The sequence below is a fragment of the Arabidopsis thaliana genome, chromosome 3, assembly GCF_000001735.4.
Source record: "Arabidopsis thaliana chromosome 3, partial sequence".
NCBI lineage: Eukaryota > Viridiplantae > Streptophyta > Magnoliopsida > Brassicales > Brassicaceae > Arabidopsis > Arabidopsis thaliana.
Window position 1 is genome coordinate 19,581,049 of NC_003074.8, and position 18,187 is coordinate 19,599,235.

At 35.0% G+C, this 18,187-nt stretch overlaps 4 protein-coding genes and 1 long non-coding RNA gene across 6 annotated transcripts; 3 read left to right on the forward strand and 2 right to left on the reverse strand.

The window, feature by feature from the left end:
• BGAL2 (beta-galactosidase 2) lies at positions 1-5,306 on the forward strand. 2 transcript variants are annotated; one of them, NM_001339590.1, is made up of 18 exons: positions 1-369; positions 598-693; positions 786-898; positions 981-1,047; positions 1,145-1,237; positions 1,313-1,456; positions 2,104-2,192; positions 2,299-2,404; positions 2,487-2,571; positions 2,652-2,770; positions 2,856-3,017; positions 3,281-3,456; positions 3,562-3,671; positions 3,752-3,861; positions 3,965-4,075; positions 4,165-4,275; positions 4,649-4,854; positions 4,938-5,306. In NM_001339590.1, exons 1-18 carry the CDS (start codon positions 34-36, stop codon positions 5,047-5,049), a joined length of 2,346 nt encoding a protein of 781 aa, NP_001325739.1. In that variant the 5' UTR covers positions 1-33; the 3' UTR covers positions 5,050-5,306. The 2 variants fall into 2 exon arrangements, with proteins under 2 accessions (NP_001325739.1, NP_190852.2); NM_115144.4 differs by having other exon boundaries at positions 39-369; positions 4,938-5,251.
• A 1,401-nt stretch (positions 5,307-6,707) lies between these two features.
• Positions 6,708-10,899, forward strand: VSR1 (vacuolar sorting receptor homolog 1). The gene is made up of 12 exons (NM_115145.2): positions 6,708-7,239; positions 7,338-8,030; positions 8,303-8,391; positions 8,511-8,580; positions 8,674-8,757; positions 8,932-9,008; positions 9,108-9,189; positions 9,611-9,693; positions 9,785-9,851; positions 10,114-10,242; positions 10,335-10,447; positions 10,547-10,899. The coding sequence occupies exons 1-12, from the start codon at positions 6,951-6,953 to the stop codon at positions 10,640-10,642; spliced, it is 1,872 nt and encodes a 623-aa protein (NP_190853.1). The 5' UTR covers positions 6,708-6,950; the 3' UTR covers positions 10,643-10,899.
• On the reverse strand, positions 10,800-11,720 carry AT3G52860 (mediator of RNA polymerase II transcription subunit-like protein). The gene is made up of 3 exons (NM_115146.6): positions 11,474-11,720; positions 11,168-11,283; positions 10,800-11,084 (listed from the first exon to the last, which is right to left on the reverse strand). Exons 1-3 carry the CDS (start codon positions 11,691-11,693, stop codon positions 10,950-10,952), a joined length of 471 nt encoding a protein of 156 aa, NP_190854.1. The 5' UTR covers positions 11,694-11,720; the 3' UTR covers positions 10,800-10,949.
• On the forward strand, positions 11,261-11,496 carry AT3G08300. Its single transcript, NR_141426.1, has one exon. It is a non-coding gene; the product is annotated as an other RNA (long non-coding RNA).
• Positions 11,721-12,024: 304 nt separating the features above from the next.
• AT3G52870 (IQ calmodulin-binding motif family protein) lies at positions 12,025-14,786 on the reverse strand. Its single transcript, NM_115147.4, has 9 exons — positions 14,409-14,786; positions 14,184-14,298; positions 13,907-13,972; positions 13,723-13,811; positions 13,517-13,604; positions 13,284-13,430; positions 13,094-13,186; positions 12,864-12,965; positions 12,025-12,757 (listed from the first exon to the last, which is right to left on the reverse strand). The coding sequence occupies exons 1-9, from the start codon at positions 14,636-14,638 to the stop codon at positions 12,317-12,319; spliced, it is 1,371 nt and encodes a 456-aa protein (NP_190855.1). The 5' UTR covers positions 14,639-14,786; the 3' UTR covers positions 12,025-12,316.
• Positions 14,787-18,187: the final 3,401 nt, after the last annotated feature.

Sequence of the window (18,187 nt, forward strand, 5' to 3'; positions counted from 1 at the left end):
CTCATTTTCATATGCATTCAATAATCTATCTATATGTACAGTGACATAAGTGTCAGCCTTTACATCTATGTACATATAGCTTCTAGATTCTCATTCATTCCAATCACAGAGCTGATAATTTCAGCAGAATATTTACTATTTTTTATAAAGAAACAAAAAAACATAGAAAGGTTTGGTTTTTCAAAGAACGTGAAAATGAGTATGCATTTTAGGAATAAAGCATGGATTATTCTGGCAATTCTGTGTTTTTCATCTTTGATTCACTCAACAGAAGCAGTGGTCACTTATGATCACAAAGCTTTAATCATCAATGGACAGAGAAGGATCCTTATCTCCGGTTCTATACACTATCCAAGAAGCACTCCTGAGGTAATCTCTAATTATTCATTAATCTTTTTCTTAGTTACATGCAAACTTTTTTGGTTATGAACAAATTTTCTTCCGGATTTTTTGAAATGATTGCTTTGATTTTCTGCACATAGGTTTTTGGTTTCTCTGTAATCTGCTAATAGTATAGGCTACATCATCAAGAGTAATACATTTGTTTGAATATAATAAGTTGAAAGCAAAAACTTGTGGATGTTCTGTTCTATGCAGATGTGGCCTGATCTTATAAAGAAGGCCAAAGAAGGAGGTTTGGATGTTATACAAACATATGTTTTCTGGAATGGACATGAACCTTCTCCTGGAAATGTAATTTAAGAAATTTAACAATTTTCTTACTTGACTCATAAGTCATTTAAATCCTTTCATTCTTAATGCTCTATATTTTTTGTTTGCTCCAGTACTATTTTCAGGATAGATATGATCTGGTTAAATTCACCAAACTGGTGCACCAAGCTGGACTATATCTTGATCTAAGAATTGGTCCATATGTTTGTGCCGAGTGGAATTTTGGGTAAAAAATACAAAAAACAAAAACTGTGTATTATATAACTCTTACGAATATATAAATTTATATTTAGTTTATGATATCTCAGGGGATTTCCGGTTTGGCTCAAATATGTTCCTGGTATGGTTTTCAGAACAGATAACGAACCTTTCAAGGTACACAATGCTAGAAACTACCAACTTAAGTTTTTCGTTCTTTGTTTAATTTTTTTTTAAGAATTACAAAGTGTAACTTGATGTGATGATTGAAAAGATTGCAATGCAAAAATTCACAAAGAAGATTGTGGATATGATGAAAGAAGAAAAGCTGTTTGAGACTCAAGGAGGACCCATCATTCTCTCACAGGTTTGTGTCTTATTTGCCTAGTTGTTTAAAATTGATACAAAAATTACAATAATGTGAATGTATAAAAATGGACAGATAGAGAATGAGTATGGACCAATGCAATGGGAGATGGGAGCAGCAGGAAAGGCTTACTCAAAATGGACAGCTGAAATGGCATTGGGACTGTCCACAGGTGTCCCATGGATTATGTGCAAGCAAGAGGATGCTCCTTACCCTATTGTATATTTCTCTTTTCCTTTTTCTCTAGCCCTTGATTAGGATGTCTATTTGGTTTTGGTTAATCTTGGTTTAGATAGCATCCTAGCTAATTAATTTATTGCCAAAAATTTGAGTATGGTTGGTAGAGTTTCTATTTTCGTTTAAATTCTGCTTTTTTATCAACCTATTTATATTGATATGAAAGGTTTTTTAAAATATTAATTTTGCTTATCAGTTTAGTTTTTTAGTTGTTGCGAAAGGTTACATTTATGTTGGGGGTTAGATTTATATGCTTATCCGGATAGAATCAATACATTGTTATCAGATCAAATTTTGCTTTTGTCGGCAATTAGATATTCTTTAAGCGAAAGAAGATATTTGTTTGTTATTATTTTGTCATTTATGTATTTTATAATTTGAAAATCATTACTTCTTTCCTTGGTGGGTTAACTTTTGAAACTTTTTGGCCTTTACTTGAAGTCAAAATTCTCTTTTTCTTGTTAGCTATTGTTATCGGTATGTAGTTACAATGAAATATCGTTTTCCGATTTACTTGCTTGCAAAGGCCAAAAATCAAAAAGAATTCATGGAGACAATTTTTCTTCACCTTTTTTTACCTTTAAATGTCTTACAAAATTAATTTACCGTGGAAGTAAAAAATATAACAGATAGACACATGCAATGGATTTTATTGTGAGGGTTTCAAACCAAACTCAGACAATAAGCCGAAGTTGTGGACAGAGAACTGGACTGGTTGGTAAGTCACAAAGCTATTCATTTATACAGAATCATCTTTTTGTTTTCTTTATATATTTGTGTGTGATGGTTTAATAGTAATGTGTGTGTGATAATATAATTCTCAGGTTCACGGAATTTGGAGGTGCGATACCAAATAGACCAGTCGAAGACATTGCGTTCTCCGTGGCTCGTTTCATACAGAACGGTGGTTCTTTTATGAATTATTATATGGTAAATTTAAGAAATTTATTAAATATAAAAATAGATTAATTTACGATTTAAGAGTTAATTAAATAAGAGAATGCTGTCACAGTATTATGGAGGGACCAACTTTGATAGAACAGCCGGTGTTTTCATCGCCACTAGCTATGACTACGATGCTCCTATTGACGAATATGGTAATTAATTCCGCTCACATGTCTATTCGATTTAATTGACTATTCTCTAACGTTTTTGTTTTCTATTTATGTGTGAAAAGGATTACTAAGAGAACCCAAGTATAGTCACTTGAAAGAGTTACATAAAGTCATCAAGCTATGTGAACCTGCATTGGTCTCTGTTGATCCCACCATCACATCGCTCGGCGATAAACAAGAAGTAAATATGCAAACTAATGAAATGTTACATTGAAGATAAGAACCATAAAAGATTTATACATTTTTTGTTTTTGTTATGTTTTCAGATTCATGTGTTCAAGTCCAAGACTTCTTGCGCTGCATTTCTCTCGAACTACGACACGAGTTCTGCAGCAAGAGTTATGTTTAGGGGATTTCCGTATGATTTGCCTCCTTGGTCTGTTAGTATTTTACCAGACTGCAAAACCGAATATTACAACACTGCAAAGGTAAATAAACTAATAGCTTATATCCAAAACGTTACTTTGTACATGATCATTTTTTATCATGTGCAACTTGTGCATTCATATATGGCTTTGGTTCAAAAATTGTTCTTCATATGTATATTCATGGGATTCCTTACTAATATATATATGAAAACATATTTTAACCTATTGAAATAGAGATTTGCATACATCTTTCAAACAGTTTATTACGGTCTTGACCTTGTTGATCTTGACTTATATATGTGTTCCTTTTTTTTGTGATATAGATCCGTGCACCAACCATACTTATGAAGATGATTCCTACAAGCACAAAGTTTTCCTGGGAATCGTACAACGAAGGAAGCCCTTCTTCAAATGAAGCTGGTACATTTGTTAAAGATGGTCTAGTGGAACAAATAAGCATGACCAGAGATAAAACAGATTATTTCTGGTATTTTACGGAGTAAGTAACTTTTTAAACTCTTTACTAATGAAATCTCAGTATCTTGCTTGTTTACTAATCACATTTGGGTTTGTTTTATGTTGAATATGCGGTTATTGATCTCAGCATTACAATTGGTTCTGATGAGAGCTTCTTGAAGACTGGTGATAATCCTCTTCTTACCATTTTTTCGGCTGGGCATGCTCTTCATGTATTCGTTAATGGCCTGCTTGCAGGTAAAATCATATAAACTTGAAGCCCAAACTCTCCTTTTGGAACAAAAAAACGTAATAAAAATCCATTTTCTTTGTTTTAGGAACTTCCTATGGAGCACTGAGCAACTCAAAGCTCACATTTAGTCAAAATATCAAATTGAGTGTAGGCATCAACAAACTTGCTCTGCTTAGTACTGCAGTGGGTCTTCCGGTTAGTTATGATCTTGCTTCTGTTAGAACATCTCACAATGAAAATAAAGATGGATCTACCATAGGAAAGACCATAAAGTTCGTGATCCATTATTTTTTGGCAGAACGCTGGTGTGCATTATGAGACTTGGAATACTGGTATTCTAGGGCCAGTCACATTGAAGGGAGTAAACTCTGGAACATGGGACATGTCTAAATGGAAGTGGTCTTACAAGGTTCTCTTGAACATGTGTTTGATAAAAACAATTTTACCAACCACAACAATACTAAACTAAATGTGTTTCTTTTTATTTGTGATGAGTAGATTGGTCTTAGAGGTGAAGCTATGAGCCTTCACACCTTAGCTGGAAGTTCAGCTGTGAAATGGTGGATCAAAGGATTCGTGGTCAAGAAGCAACCCTTGACCTGGTACAAGGTAAGAAATATTCTCTCATTTTCTTCAAAATAGATCTTTTAAGCTTAAATTTGTGTTTCGAAACACAAATGAAATGGTTTAAAATCTATGCCAAACTATATGATATTTTCATATACCTACCTATACGTACAAAATTATTGGTTAATGAATTTTCAAAAATGGCAAATGAATTAAAAGGTTTATATATGAGATGTTGAATGTTTTTTTAATACATGTGTAAAACACTTTAAACATACATTTTACATTAGTTAGGAATGTAGCTAACATTCTTAATCTGGTTTTTGTGATGAATTATAACTATGGATGTTATTGAAATTATGAACATAATATAAGATATAGATTCATATCGGATTCTTGTTGTCTCTATTTGTAGTCTTCTTTTGATACACCGAGAGGCAACGAACCACTGGCTTTGGACATGAACACAATGGGGAAAGGTCAAGTTTGGGTAAATGGACATAACATTGGACGCCACTGGCCTGCCTACACGGCTCGTGGGAACTGTGGACGTTGCAACTATGCTGGAATTTACAACGAGAAGAAATGTCTCAGTCACTGTGGTGAACCTTCTCAAAGATGGTGAGAAAAAAGAAACAATATCCTTCTCTTCTTCTTATTTGGTCTAAAATCTAATTCACATGATTGATTTATTAATGTTTTAGGTACCATGTACCTCGTTCATGGCTAAAACCGTTTGGGAACCTTCTAGTTATATTTGAGGAATGGGGTGGTGATCCAAGTGGAATCTCTCTTGTTAAAAGGACAGCCAAATGAAGCTTCTTACTTCAAATTTTTTCCGGAAGCATGCAGAGATTGTCATGTACAGATATAGTTGCATTCATTGGCTCATTGTGGAAGAATATTATATATATATGTATCCTGCTCTAAAAATGTATTACAATTGTATAAAATAATATTTATACAATAGACCAAAACAAGCCAATCTCAATCACCCCATAAGAGGGGTTCTTCTTCAGGCTTGATCAACTACCCCTTCCTGATTGCTCTAACGTAACTAATAATCATTTTAGCCTCCCATTTTGAAAGGATGAACCTTGGATTGGGTTCTGCACTTGAGAGTGGATGTATTGCATCATCCCATTTGAACCAATCAACATAAAGCTGGCACCAAGAGAATCAATCAAAAGGTCACATTTTAAGTGACATATTAGTAGAAAAACGGCTAGACTTAAACCACATAACGTACCACATATGGATAAAAGTTAGCATGTTCCATCATTCTACGAATGGTCTTTCTCTCCTCTTCAGTCAGCTCCACTTCCTCGTCATTATATTCATCATGAATCTTGCCCCTAAGCCCCATAAATTGCATCACCATAATGCAACTAAATAACAAACTATATATAAAAATAAACAGAAAAGTCTTCAAACTGACCAATTCTTGGAGTCATCATTAGTTTATCTCGCATTTCTTTCTTGGTAATCTTCTTCCCAATGATGTCATAATCAATATGTTTCTCATCCTTATACCACTCCAAGGGAACATCCCCAAATCTATTTCTTGGAGCAACCTACACATCAAAGATTTCGTTTGGAAATGGAGAAAAGATAGTTACAAAATCTAGAATGAATAGATAAAGCATCAACCTCATCGGCGACTTCATCTTGCTCAGAACCTTGGTCACTTCCATATTCCTCACCATCTACTTGTTCACCATCATCATCATCATTATCATCTGATCCCTCATGACCTAATACATGTAGATGCCGGCACAATTACTCGCTCTCTCTCTATTACTTGCAACATACTAGAGCTAGAATCCCTATCACCCCATAAATGTTCATTATAATCTCCCACAAGTATCAAACTATAATAAACCTATATTTGATGAATGTGGTGGTGGTGACCCAAGTGGGATCTCTCTTGTAAAAAGAACAGCCAATTGAAGCAAGCATTTGTGTGGTTTACAAAATCATGCATAGATTGTCATGTATAGATATAGTCACATTTATTGGCTCATTGTGGAAGAATGTTACATGTATCCATGCTCTAATAATGTATTCCTAGTGTATGAAATAACTATTCACAAAATAAACCAAAACATCAAATCTTTTTTACCAATCTTTTGAATAGTTATTTCACTTGAGCTCTGATCAACATTTTTTATGGTATGGTAAAAAATCCACCTCTCAGATAAAGCATCACATCAGATGAAACACGAATTTTCTTTTTCAGTACCGTCAGATTAAAAGATTGCCCACACGTGTTTCCCGTTTACTCTTCTTAGATTCTTATTCAATTTGTACAAACTCTTTTTTTACATATCCACGTTTCCGGAAACGACAAAGAAGAACAATTCAATAAAGTGATAAACCCTTCTCCATTCCTAAATTAAAATAATTAATTAACTCTTAACATTCATGAATCTCTAATCCTAATCACCATTAATAATTTATCCATTAGATTAAATCTTCTTTCTTCTCTTCCTTAACTTAGAAGACTCTTAAATCTAATAACTCTGTTCACTTCCTTCACACGAATCAAAAACAAAAAGCTTCGTACATTTCGCCTAGCTTTCTTCGTTCTAGGGTTTCGGATCTTACTTAATTACCCAAAACCCTTGAATCCATTACTCTGTGTGAGCTTAAATCTCTTACCTTTTATCACTTTCAATCGATTGGGTATTAAGTTGTAAAGGAAGGAACTTGGAATCATGAAGCTTGGGCTTTTCACTCTCTCGTTTCTTCTGATCTTGAATCTAGCAATGGGTAGATTCGTTGTTGAGAAGAACAATCTCAAAGTTACATCACCTGATTCGATCAAAGGTATTTACGAATGTGCCATTGGTAATTTCGGAGTTCCTCAATACGGTGGTACTTTAGTCGGCACCGTCGTCTATCCTAAATCCAATCAGAAAGCTTGTAAAAGCTACTCCGATTTCGATATCTCCTTCAAATCCAAACCTGGACGATTACCAACTTTTGTCCTTATCGATCGTGGAGGTTCGATTTCAAAGTTCTTACCTTTTTAGTTGTTCCCTTAATTGGGTATTCAAAAGATCTGTTTTTGATTCAATTTTGGAACTGAATTTTGTTTTCAGATTGTTACTTCACTTTGAAAGCATGGATAGCTCAACAAGCTGGAGCAGCAGCGATACTTGTAGCTGATAGTAAAGCTGAGCCATTGATTACAATGGATACACCTGAAGAAGATAAATCTGATGCGGATTATCTTCAGAACATTACCATTCCTTCTGCTCTCATTACTAAAACATTGGGAGACAGTATAAAGTCTGCTCTTTCCGGTGGTGATATGGTTAACATGAAGCTAGATTGGACTGAGTCGGTTCCACATCCTGATGAGCGTGTAGAGTATGAACTGTGGACTAATAGCAATGACGAGTGTGGGAAGAAGTGTGATACTCAGATTGAGTTTCTCAAGAATTTTAAAGGAGCTGCTCAGATTCTTGAGAAAGGTGGGCATACTCAGTTCACGCCACATTATATTACTTGGTACTGTCCTGAAGCGTTTACGTTGAGTAAACAGTGTAAGTCTCAGTGCATCAACCATGGAAGGTATTGTGCGCCTGATCCTGAGCAGGATTTTACGAAAGGGTATGATGGAAAGGATGTTGTTGTTCAGAATCTACGTCAGGCTTGTGTCTACAGAGTGATGAATGATACCGGTAAGCCGTGGGTCTGGTGGGACTATGTGACTGACTTTGCTATCCGGTGTCCAATGAAGGAGAAGAAGTACACCAAGGAATGCGCAGATGGAATTATTAAGTCCCTTGGTGAGTATAATGCTTCATTACTTCGATGGTATTTGCTCCTGTGGTATCATTTAATTAACATATTACCTGTGGCTAGAAATTAGTCTAGAAACTGAATAGTATTTTCAGATATCAGCTCATCCATAATATAGAACAACCAATTGATTGATTTAAATGAGCTTACCTTGTATGGCCTTCTTGAATCCTTATATTCACCAAGTGGATATTTTGTTACTTTCAAATTTGTGCATTTCATCCTAAATTTTCTGACTATCAGCTATATATGCATTCAGGCATTGATCTCAAAAAGGTGGACAAGTGTATCGGAGACCCTGAAGCAGATGTGGAGAACCCAGTTCTTAAAGCAGAGCAGGAGTCACAGGTTTGCCTTTTTGTAACTAATTGGCTCTTACACGTCTTCCCAAGATCTTGTTGGTTTTAAGTTGCCATATATTCTCCATTCCTCGAGGTGTTCTTAAAATGAGTCTACTTCAATTTCAGATAGGCAAAGGTTCCCGTGGAGACGTGACTATACTCCCAACTCTTGTCGTGAACAACAGACAATACAGAGGTATTGGGGAAATGTTGACTTGTCAGTTTTTCCTCCCTTTCTACAGCATCTTTCTTATGTTTTTGCTAATTGAATTATCTTTCATGCTTTTAGGTAAATTGGAAAAGGGGGCAGTGCTTAAGGCTATGTGTTCGGGTTTTCAAGAGTCAACGGAACCAGCTATCTGTCTTACTGAAGGTACTATTATCCACGACATTTGCAACTCTATTTTTTTTAACAGAAACCACAGTTCTCTTGATAGGCCAATATATATTTTCAAAACTTGCATTAGAGCTATCCTTAATTCTTTATCTATTGTTTTATATCATGGGAGAGAAGGATAGTTTTCAGACATGCTTCTGATTTTTGCAGATTTGGAAACTAATGAATGTTTGGAAAACAACGGTGGATGCTGGCAAGACAAAGCTGCCAACATTACTGCATGCAGGGTATCATTTGGGCATGCTATTCTTTTCATTTTCTAACTTTTGGTTTTGTTGTTGCTACTATGACTGATTACTCTTATTTGGTATGAATCGGCATTTTAGGATACTTTTAGGGGAAGATTGTGTGAGTGCCCTACTGTTCAAGGTGTTAAATTCGTTGGTGACGGTTACACTCACTGCAAAGGTAAATTATTTTTTATTTGTGTAGCTTAACATGTTTTGTGTGGAACAAGATACAGAACAATGCCATACCCTCTGCTTAGCTTCTGTATTCCACAAGTATTTGTTACTGGTAGTCAAACAATACTCTGATTTGTCCCTTGTCGATATTTTCTTGGAATCAACTTAGATGGTCTATTTGTTGATTTGTACCACCTGCGAGTATAATATCAAGATTGATAAATAAAATTGTCACAATCATTGATTAAATTTTACTTTGAAAAAGTTTACACTTGAAGAAATTCGTTGATGTGACTGAGTGGAAACATTCTAATGTTTTTTATGCAGTTCTACTGAATTTTCCCCTTTGCGTATATCATAAGTTGTCTTACTATAATCTTTGTTAATGTGCATTTTCTGTATCCATATGTTATTTCACTTGGCAGCCTCTGGAGCTTTGCATTGTGGTATCAACAATGGAGGATGCTGGAGAGAATCCCGAGGTGGCTTCACTTACTCTGCTTGCGTAGTAAGTATTTCGCTTCTATGTCAATGTGTTTGAACAATCATCTTCTTAACCTAAAATAAAACTTCTTTCGTTCTTGAAATGGATTTTTCAGGATGATCATTCAAAGGATTGCAAATGCCCACTTGGGTTCAAGGGCGATGGAGTGAAGAACTGTGAAGGTACTTGCTAAGTATTATTTACAAAATATATGCATGTGGTCTACTTGCATATATAAAGAGCTCTATGTCGATTTATTTAGTAGGCATCACTAGTAACATGCTATTAGCCTATTGTTTATATGCATGCATGTCGGTCTAGAATATTTAGTGCAGATACACAATTATCAGTGGAATTTTTTATTGTACTCAATCAAAGAAGTGAGATCATTGTTAAACGTCAAATTCAAATTCATAATCATATTCTTTTGATTGAATGTGTTAGATGTGGACGAGTGCAAAGAAAAAACGGTGTGCCAGTGCCCAGAGTGTAAATGTAAAAACACTTGGGGAAGTTATGAATGCAGCTGCAGCAACGGTTTGCTTTACATGCGTGAGCACGACACTTGCATAGGTAAAAGAAATAGATCTTCCTTCCTCCTAGCCCCATACTTAATTTGGAGTCATTAATCAGACTTTCTGCTTTTGAATCTGGTGAATGTGTAGGTTCAGGCAAAGTTGGAACCACAAAACTCAGCTGGAGCTTTTTGTGGATCCTTATAATCGGGGTGGGTGTTGCAGGTCTTTCTGGATATGCAGTCTACAAATACAGAATCAGGGTATACGATGTTCTTTACTCTGGTCTTGTTATCATATTAAAACATAGGAAGATTTTGCGGTCTAGATAGAGATGCTAAGTAACAATTGAAATTATGCAGAGTTACATGGATGCGGAAATTAGAGGGATCATGGCACAGTACATGCCATTGGAAAGTCAACCACCCAACACAAGTGGTCACCATATGGATATATGAGTGAAGTTATCAACACAAGCCAAGAGACTCTCTCTCTTTCTATGAGTAGCTTTAAGTTTCCATGTAAATGAATCAATGGACTTGATACAACTCTAGAGAAAAGAAAAAAGCCACAAACAGAAATAAGTGTACCTGCACTATTTGTAAGAAATGTGGATTTGCAGATGGAATCTCCTTTTTGTCTGCATATTACTCTTACAATGTAAAATAGACATAACTGGATGAATAATGAGTGTTACATTATTTACTGTTGAAACTAACTTAAGATCCATAAGAAGAAAAACAATAAACTTTGATTGAGAGATTGTTAAACTTTCTCCAGCTCATCTCTGTGTTTCTCAATCTGTTCTTTCACAAGCTTCTGCGACTCTTGGAAAAGCCTCATGTGCTTCTTTATAAGCTCATCTTTTGTCTTAAGCTCTTCCTCCATTACTGCAATATCCTGTTAAGAACAGAACAGAAGAGAGCAGAAACTGGTAAGACAATATGTGTTTGGAGTTTTCACATTGGTAAATCAAACCACACCTTCTTAAGGCTTTCAGCTCTCGAGGGCGCGCGATCTTCTCGCTTTAGTCCCATGAAGTAAAGCTGAAGCTTTTTCGCAGCTTCCATGAAATCTCTGGCGTGCCGCTCCACATCAACTGCAGCAGTTCAATGAGGGGAATTAAGCTAGAACATCGAATATGGAATCAAAGCTTCGGTTTCAACTGAATTCTAAGCACAAAATTCACTGAGATCATAAGTTAAGCACAAAAACAAACACAACTTCCAAACTATCATTCAAACTAAAACCCTAGAATGGTGAAATTGGAGAGTAGAAAAGGGACTGACTTTGATGAGAAGGGTGAGGAGAGCGATCGATGGCCTGAAGCTCTCTCGCCGGCAAACATGGTAACAGAGCAGCTTCCAAGGCTGTGACGCAAGCCATAATGTCCTCTATGTCATTATTCTGATTGTTCGAGGGGGTCTCCGGTGATCTGATTCCCGGTGGACGGTCAGGCGGTGACGGCGAAGGGTCAGAAGACTGCGGCGGCTTTTGCTGATAATCCATTCACGCCGATCTCGATCTCTCTTTCTCTCTGCTTGTTTGTTTGCCCATAAGGTTTAGTGAAAAATATTATAATGGGGGCCCATTTACTGGATTTAATTTGGGCTTATTGGGCCTTTTCCACATTCTTAATTGTTCTTAAGAATATCATTTTGATGTAATTAATTGAAAACACTGAAAATTCATTTTTAATAAATATATGAAGTAAATCATTTATTTCATATGAAAAAACAATAGTAAGGAGAAGGAACAACATTTTCTGATACTTTACTCTTGATTTGATGTCACAAGATATAACAGATGATGGCTTTTGTAACAAATTTTGATTCCTTATGTAACTTTTTATCTCCATCAAATTAGATAAGTTACATCCTTACTTAAAGATTTTTTAGCTATGGATTTTCTAATGAAATTTGTAAAATGAGTAAGCGATTGACTAAATACTGTAACCATTCTCTTCATTATCAGTGAAAATAGCTTTTAACACATCTCTCATTCTCTTCCTTCTGATTCACAATCATCCATGTGAAAAGATGACAACAAAAACCTTAGATAGAGAACTCACACATTAGTTACAGAAGAAAGATTCTCATTTACTACTACATAAGGAAGTACGGAACATATGATCAGACATCAAGCTTCCCGGTCGGAGAAAGTCTGCTACTCCGGTATTTAGGAGACAAGTTAACAAACTCCAAAGCCTGTGTTCTGAGCTGAACCGGATAATCAGCTGCACAACCGATTCTTGGACCAACTCCTGTCGACCATTTCAGTGACAACTGATGTCCCAATTGTAATGATCTTGACTGTTTCTTTGAGTTTATCCTTAGTAGCATAGATTTCTGCGGCACGTTAGCTTTTGGACTCCCAAGTCCACCTGAGAGTGTTCTCTGGTAGCTACTCCGTTTTGCCTCCTCAAGTGTTCCCACTGTTCCGTTACCGTTCTCATCTGTTTCAGTCTCTGCTTGGAATGTTGTGTCCTCTTTCTTTAACGGTTCCGGTTCAGATCCTCCGTTGGATTTAACATAATCATCGTAGCTGTCAGAATCTTCACTAGCTTTATGCACCTACACATACATAGATATATTAGCTCTCAAGTAGTCTCTTTTTCTAAACAACCAAACTCTAGTTAATGATATCATTCACCAGCCAAGATTAGAACAAGGGCATTACCTCAACATTGTCTAGGTTCACTGCGTTCTCTCTGAGAAACCCGAGAAATGTGTCGAGACTATCGTCTGACGGCCTGTAATGTCCGCTATATGCAGAGATTGTCTGAGATTAAACCGAAAACAGAACGATCAAACAGAGAAATCACAGAAGGCAGACATAATAAAAAAGTTGATATGAATGAACATGTATCTCAACCACTCTAAGAAAAGGACGTGGCCTTAGTAAGTTACCTTGAGAACTCCATTGTCAACAATCACCCTCCCAGCAGCTAATGTAGCTCCTCCAGCCAAAAAGCTTGAGTGATGGAACCTTCCTTTCTTTTTCTGAAGTAAACATAAACAAAGAAAAGAACCATTAGAATCTTTTTCAATACTAATATCAATTCATCACCAATAGAAAGATATAACGGTTTTAACTTACCAGACCGGCATAGAGTTTCTTGAAAGTACTCATAACAAAGATCCATTTTGTTCCTTCCGATCCATGCATTGTGTGTAAGAACTTTCCAGTTAACTTGTGAACAATCTTCCCTTCTATGATCACATACTCATACTCTTCCCTCTCTTGCTGATACCAGAAAAGGCTTATATGAGAGAAATCCCAAAAACAAGTAAAACCAATATTGACATAAGAGAGGAAAAAATGGCACATACAGGTCCAAGATATCTAATGCATTGCTGCTTAAGCTTTGACCTCGGACATTCGTTAAGATCCAAATCTATCCCTCCTCCAACATCCAACCTGCCAAAAAAAAAAAACCCGGATATATCACAAAGTTATAGATAAGAATTATCACCTAAAAAAGATTCTTGAGCTACAAGAAAACACTAACTAAATGAACCTAAGATTTTAAGCATACCAGTAAAAGAATGGCTGACCAGCATCAGCTTTACACCATTCTTCATAGTATTTATGCAGGTTGTGTCCATACCGGTGTCTAGGATCAATCTGATTTTCAAATTTTCATATTATTAGTCTTCTTTTTACATTTAATCAGAATATAACACAAACAAATATTGAAATTTGTGGAAGAAAGGAATTACAGCTTCAATCCAATGCTGAAAGGCCAATTTCTGAGCTTTGTCGACTATAGACAGACCCTTCCCCACCTAAACCCATAACCAAACCACAAGATTACAAAACCAATAACCAAGTGGAGATCTTTTTCTTACAATAATATATATTTTGAGATATTTACATATACTTTTTTCTGAATTTTAATCAAAAGAAGACTCATTAGGGAAAATAAATAAATCACAAAGTTCAACTAGAAATTTTGTGAAAATATGTTTTTGATATTTTTGTGAAAAAAAGGCATACCTTAGAAGCATTCAAGCTAACACGGTTCCATCTAGAAACAGCAGTTTCAGGTCTCGAGTAATCGAAAAACGAAATCGTACTATGATTAAGCCTCGCATAATCCATCGCTTGCCACCTTTTGTTTTTTACCATCATTAATTTAACACGTTAATGACTCTAAAACATAATCTCTCCATTTAAATATCTAATTACAGTGTTTTAGTTGAAAAGGTTATAAATAATTACCAGAGCTCTTCGGCGACAACGACAGAGTCTGCTAATCTACGCCGCGTACGATAACTCCTGTAGACCTTCTGTACTTTCACCGCCGCCAATCTAGTCGAGTCATCACACGCGCCTTCAAGCGCGTCACCGTGTGAGGATAACTCTCGGTGGTCTACCGGAGAAATGAGAATCTCTCCGGCGCCGTGTGAGAACGGCGAAGACTGAAAATCGAAGCTCGAGACTACCTGCATCTTCTCCGACCAAAGAGAGGACTTGAATCTTAGTGTCTGAAGAAGAAACTAAACTCAGAGAAAATGGAGGATTTGTGAGTATTGAGAGAGAAGAAGAAGAAGAAGATCCAAAAGTGTTTGTTCTGCTATCAGTGTTGTGTCATCTCTGTATGTATTTTTTATATATAGAAAATAAATGGCCCATTTCTTTATATATCCGAATTACTTCTTTATTTTCTAATTTTGTTTCTTTTTCTCATTTTGACAAAGTTCTTTTTTAATTCTGTTTTCCTAAATAGACAGGTAAGATTGCGATTTTATTTTTGATTGTGATTATTGGAGTATAGTATTAATATACATGTCACTGATTTATTCTGCTAATAAATCTTGCAGGTTAGGTACTTAGCTGTTTAAAAAACATATTTTAAAATATATACTTCATTGATTCAATTTAGCTGATATAAAGAAAATCAACGTAGGTTAAGTGCCTAATGTAAGTGGTGGAGGCATTTGGATCAAGCATTTTAATTCTTAGCCAAGTTACAAAATGTTGTAATGATGTAAGAAAAGAAAAAAGATGGAGACATGACGATCGTCATTTACTCGAGCATTTTTATTAAGTTCCCAAACCTCAAATGAAAGTAAAAACATGTGCCTCTTTATAATATTGTCTCAATGTCTCCTATATCTTGTCTAGAAAGAACAAGACAGTATATTTTACTCTTAACTATTAATGTAGATGAAAAGCTTAACAAAAAAAAATGTAGATGAAAGCTCATTAATGCATATGAAATACTATAACACGTATGCGAAAATAACTTGAATGACTACACTATACGTAAAAGCTTCATAAATACACATGTCTGGCTCACTCTATCTACCAACAAGTTATATACTCCGTATAATTGTGACTGTGTCAGTGACGATCATCATTCCGTATTTTTCTGTATACTATTATTTTGCTTAAGTCATGAACGGACTACTAAAAGTATATAAATTCCATGTGTCGTAAAAGAAATTTAACACTTTTATTAGTAGGATCACTAGAATCCACACATTAAAACATTTGATCATCGAATATTACTGATTTATTAAGTATAAATATTCACTATGTCAAAAGAGAAAGAACAATAAAAAGAAGGAATATTCACTTTTTCTGTTTAGTGGGTCTCCAAATGACTTATCAATTGCAAATGGGTCTTGTTACATAATACAAGTGCATCAGAAATCATGCGATGTCAGGCTTAATTCTAGTATAGAATCAGAAGAGATTATTCGTTTCCTATAATAAAAGATTTCTGCAGTTTCATTATGTTCATTCATTATGTTCCTTCTTTTGTTTTCTGTTCATAGTTAATCTGACACCACCTAACAACGACATGTAATAGTTAATCACGCGTGTGGAAATGACTAGCGTCAAACCGGAAATAGTGGTCGAGTATCACTATAGATTATTATTGGAATATGACATTTAAAAAATGCACTATGCAAAAGGAAAACAATACTTGCGATGTTCGGAATAGAGACGACGAGAATTACATCCACATGATTCATTTTAATGACTGATCTTTATTACGAAATTTTAGAATATACCGACATACACATGCAGTTATATTTTATCTATATTTCACATATATCTTTATACATTATATTATAAGATCTTATTCTAGCTTCTTTTTCTCGTCGATCTTATTCTAGCTAACACAAAATAATAATCTAATTATAATCACCTATTCTAATTTATGTATATAGTTTTAAATTTTAATGTGTCAAAGTCTATCGAAAACCTATCTAAAACGAAGCCTAGTTTAAGCTGTTAAAGACTCAAAGTCCATATGTTATATAATTGGTTTCACCATCTGATTTCGATGAAATGTAAAGGAAAATCACAACATTTGTATTCATCATGTGGACTAAATATATGTCATGAAAGAATTGTCAAAAAGGGACAAATACGTCAACAAAAATAATCGACCGCGCGTAACCAAACTACATCTTTAAAAGCATAATTGGAGTAATTAATTCTTCAACGTTTTTATTCGGGATTTATGCTTGAAGTGTTAGATTTAGGGACCTATGAACTTTCTAGCTGTGACAATGGAATGACATTTGCATAAATTTTTTAAAATTTGTATTTTGGACAATTTGTCATTCAAATTATCTAATGGATGACGTGAATCCAACTCCATGTGTCATGTTATAAGTAGTGGATACCTAATAATGAAACTTACCACCAACAGCGCTATTACCGAAATTTGTGTTATCATATTTTATATTTGTTATAATCAAAGTATATTTGAATAAATATTAATCGAATGTGCATACGCTAAATTAGTCAAACTAGTCCTGACCTAAATGCACGTACGTTGGATTTGTTCGTGGAGGTTGGCTAAGTTGACTTTGGTTCCAAGGTAGATCTAGTTGAAAGAAATTGAGTTTCAATACATTACCTAAAATCGTGTTAAGAGAAATTAGTAAAATTTGGGTTGTTTAGTTATATCTACAGTATAACTTATTTTTTCATACAGCCCATGATTAATGTATGTAACGTACGTTGACATGATCGGCATGTAGGAACTAATCCGTCGTCGATTAGTTTCAATTTTGTCTAATTTTATACTGACAAATTAATTAAACTGTTGTGGTTTAGACGTCGTTGTCATATGTGAAGTAATGATACGTTTGTCAGAGTTACTACTAATCTTCAATGCTAGAGTTGTCAGAGTTTAAAGTTTGGTGTACTTAATATTGTAACCGGTAAAACCATTAATTTCAGAACATTTTGCTAAATCCAATCGAATTGATAATAATCCTCCTAAAATATAGATATTCGTAATCGACACGAATCATGCATGAACCTATTCTTTTTAGGTTTTTCTATAGTATCTAAAGTGATCATTACATTAATATTGATTATTGACGGATGCCTACAAAAAGAAATGATATATAAAAAAATTGTTTGGTTGAAGTGTTACGACGATTTACGAAGAAACGTAGAAAGTAGTCGGAAGAAGCATGTGGTCCCCGTGATTGACTTCTTCACACGAGTCACGACCACTACCAACGATTCTATCTCTTTGCGTGCTTGCATGTGAATCACATTGATCTACTCGTATACGTACGTACGGTCACTTTCTCCAAAGATCAAAGACCTATAGTTTATGTATATTGTATACGGTGGTGTTTTGTTTAATGTGGTGTATTTTTTCCAGCGATTCATATAAAATACCTAGAAATATTATATTTAAAATTCCATTTAGGATTTGAAAGGTGATAAACCATCTCTAAATCAAAAGACTTGGATATGTTAGGTTCAATGAGCTACGTTGCGTTAAACATGACTCTTTAAATATTTCGATCACCCACCGAAGTATAAAACTGTTTTTCCTAAGGAAATTTATGTAGAACACGAGGACAAATGTGCATAGTATAATTTAAAATGATAATTAGTATATCGATGGATATAGACAATTTGTCCGACGACTACCTAATTGTTCCACTACGTACAGCTTGCAAAATTTTGTTTGTTAGGAGACCTTGAAGTACTCCACGAGATTTACTCAAATAAAT

Excerpts from the sequence above, each read along its gene's own strand:
- BGAL2 (NM_001339590.1), top strand. The coding sequence starts at position 34 with ATGTACAGTGACATAAGTGTCAGCCTTTACATCTATGTACATATAGCT. Across the intron at positions 3,457-3,561 it reads TATTTCTGGTATTTTACGGA|CATTACAATTGGTTCTGATG; the intron begins GTAAGTAACTTT and ends TATTGATCTCAG. Across the intron at positions 4,855-4,937 it reads GGTGAACCTTCTCAAAGATG|GTACCATGTACCTCGTTCAT; the intron begins GTGAGAAAAAAG and ends TTAATGTTTTAG.
- VSR1 (NM_115145.2), top strand. The coding sequence starts at position 6,951 with ATGAAGCTTGGGCTTTTCACTCTCTCGTTTCTTCTGATCTTGAATCTA. Across the intron at positions 9,009-9,107 it reads CCAACATTACTGCATGCAGG|GATACTTTTAGGGGAAGATT; the intron begins GTATCATTTGGG and ends TCGGCATTTTAG. Across the intron at positions 9,852-10,113 it reads TGGAGTGAAGAACTGTGAAG|ATGTGGACGAGTGCAAAGAA; the intron begins GTACTTGCTAAG and ends TGAATGTGTTAG.
- AT3G52860 (NM_115146.6), bottom strand. The coding sequence starts at position 11,693 with ATGGATTATCAGCAAAAGCCGCCGCAGTCTTCTGACCCTTCGCCGTCA. Across the intron at positions 11,284-11,473 it reads TCCTCACCCTTCTCATCAAA|TTGATGTGGAGCGGCACGCC; the intron begins GTCAGTCCCTTT and ends GAACTGCTGCAG. Across the intron at positions 11,085-11,167 it reads GAGCTGAAAGCCTTAAGAAG|GATATTGCAGTAATGGAGGA; the intron begins GTGTGGTTTGAT and ends TGTTCTTAACAG.
- AT3G52870 (NM_115147.4), bottom strand. The coding sequence starts at position 14,638 with ATGCAGGTAGTCTCGAGCTTCGATTTTCAGTCTTCGCCGTTCTCACAC. Across the intron at positions 13,973-14,183 it reads TTAGCTTGAATGCTTCTAAG|GTGGGGAAGGGTCTGTCTAT; the intron begins GTATGCCTTTTT and ends TTATGGGTTTAG. Across the intron at positions 12,966-13,093 it reads TTGACAATGGAGTTCTCAAG|ACAATCTCTGCATATAGCGG; the intron begins GTAACTTACTAA and ends GTTTAATCTCAG.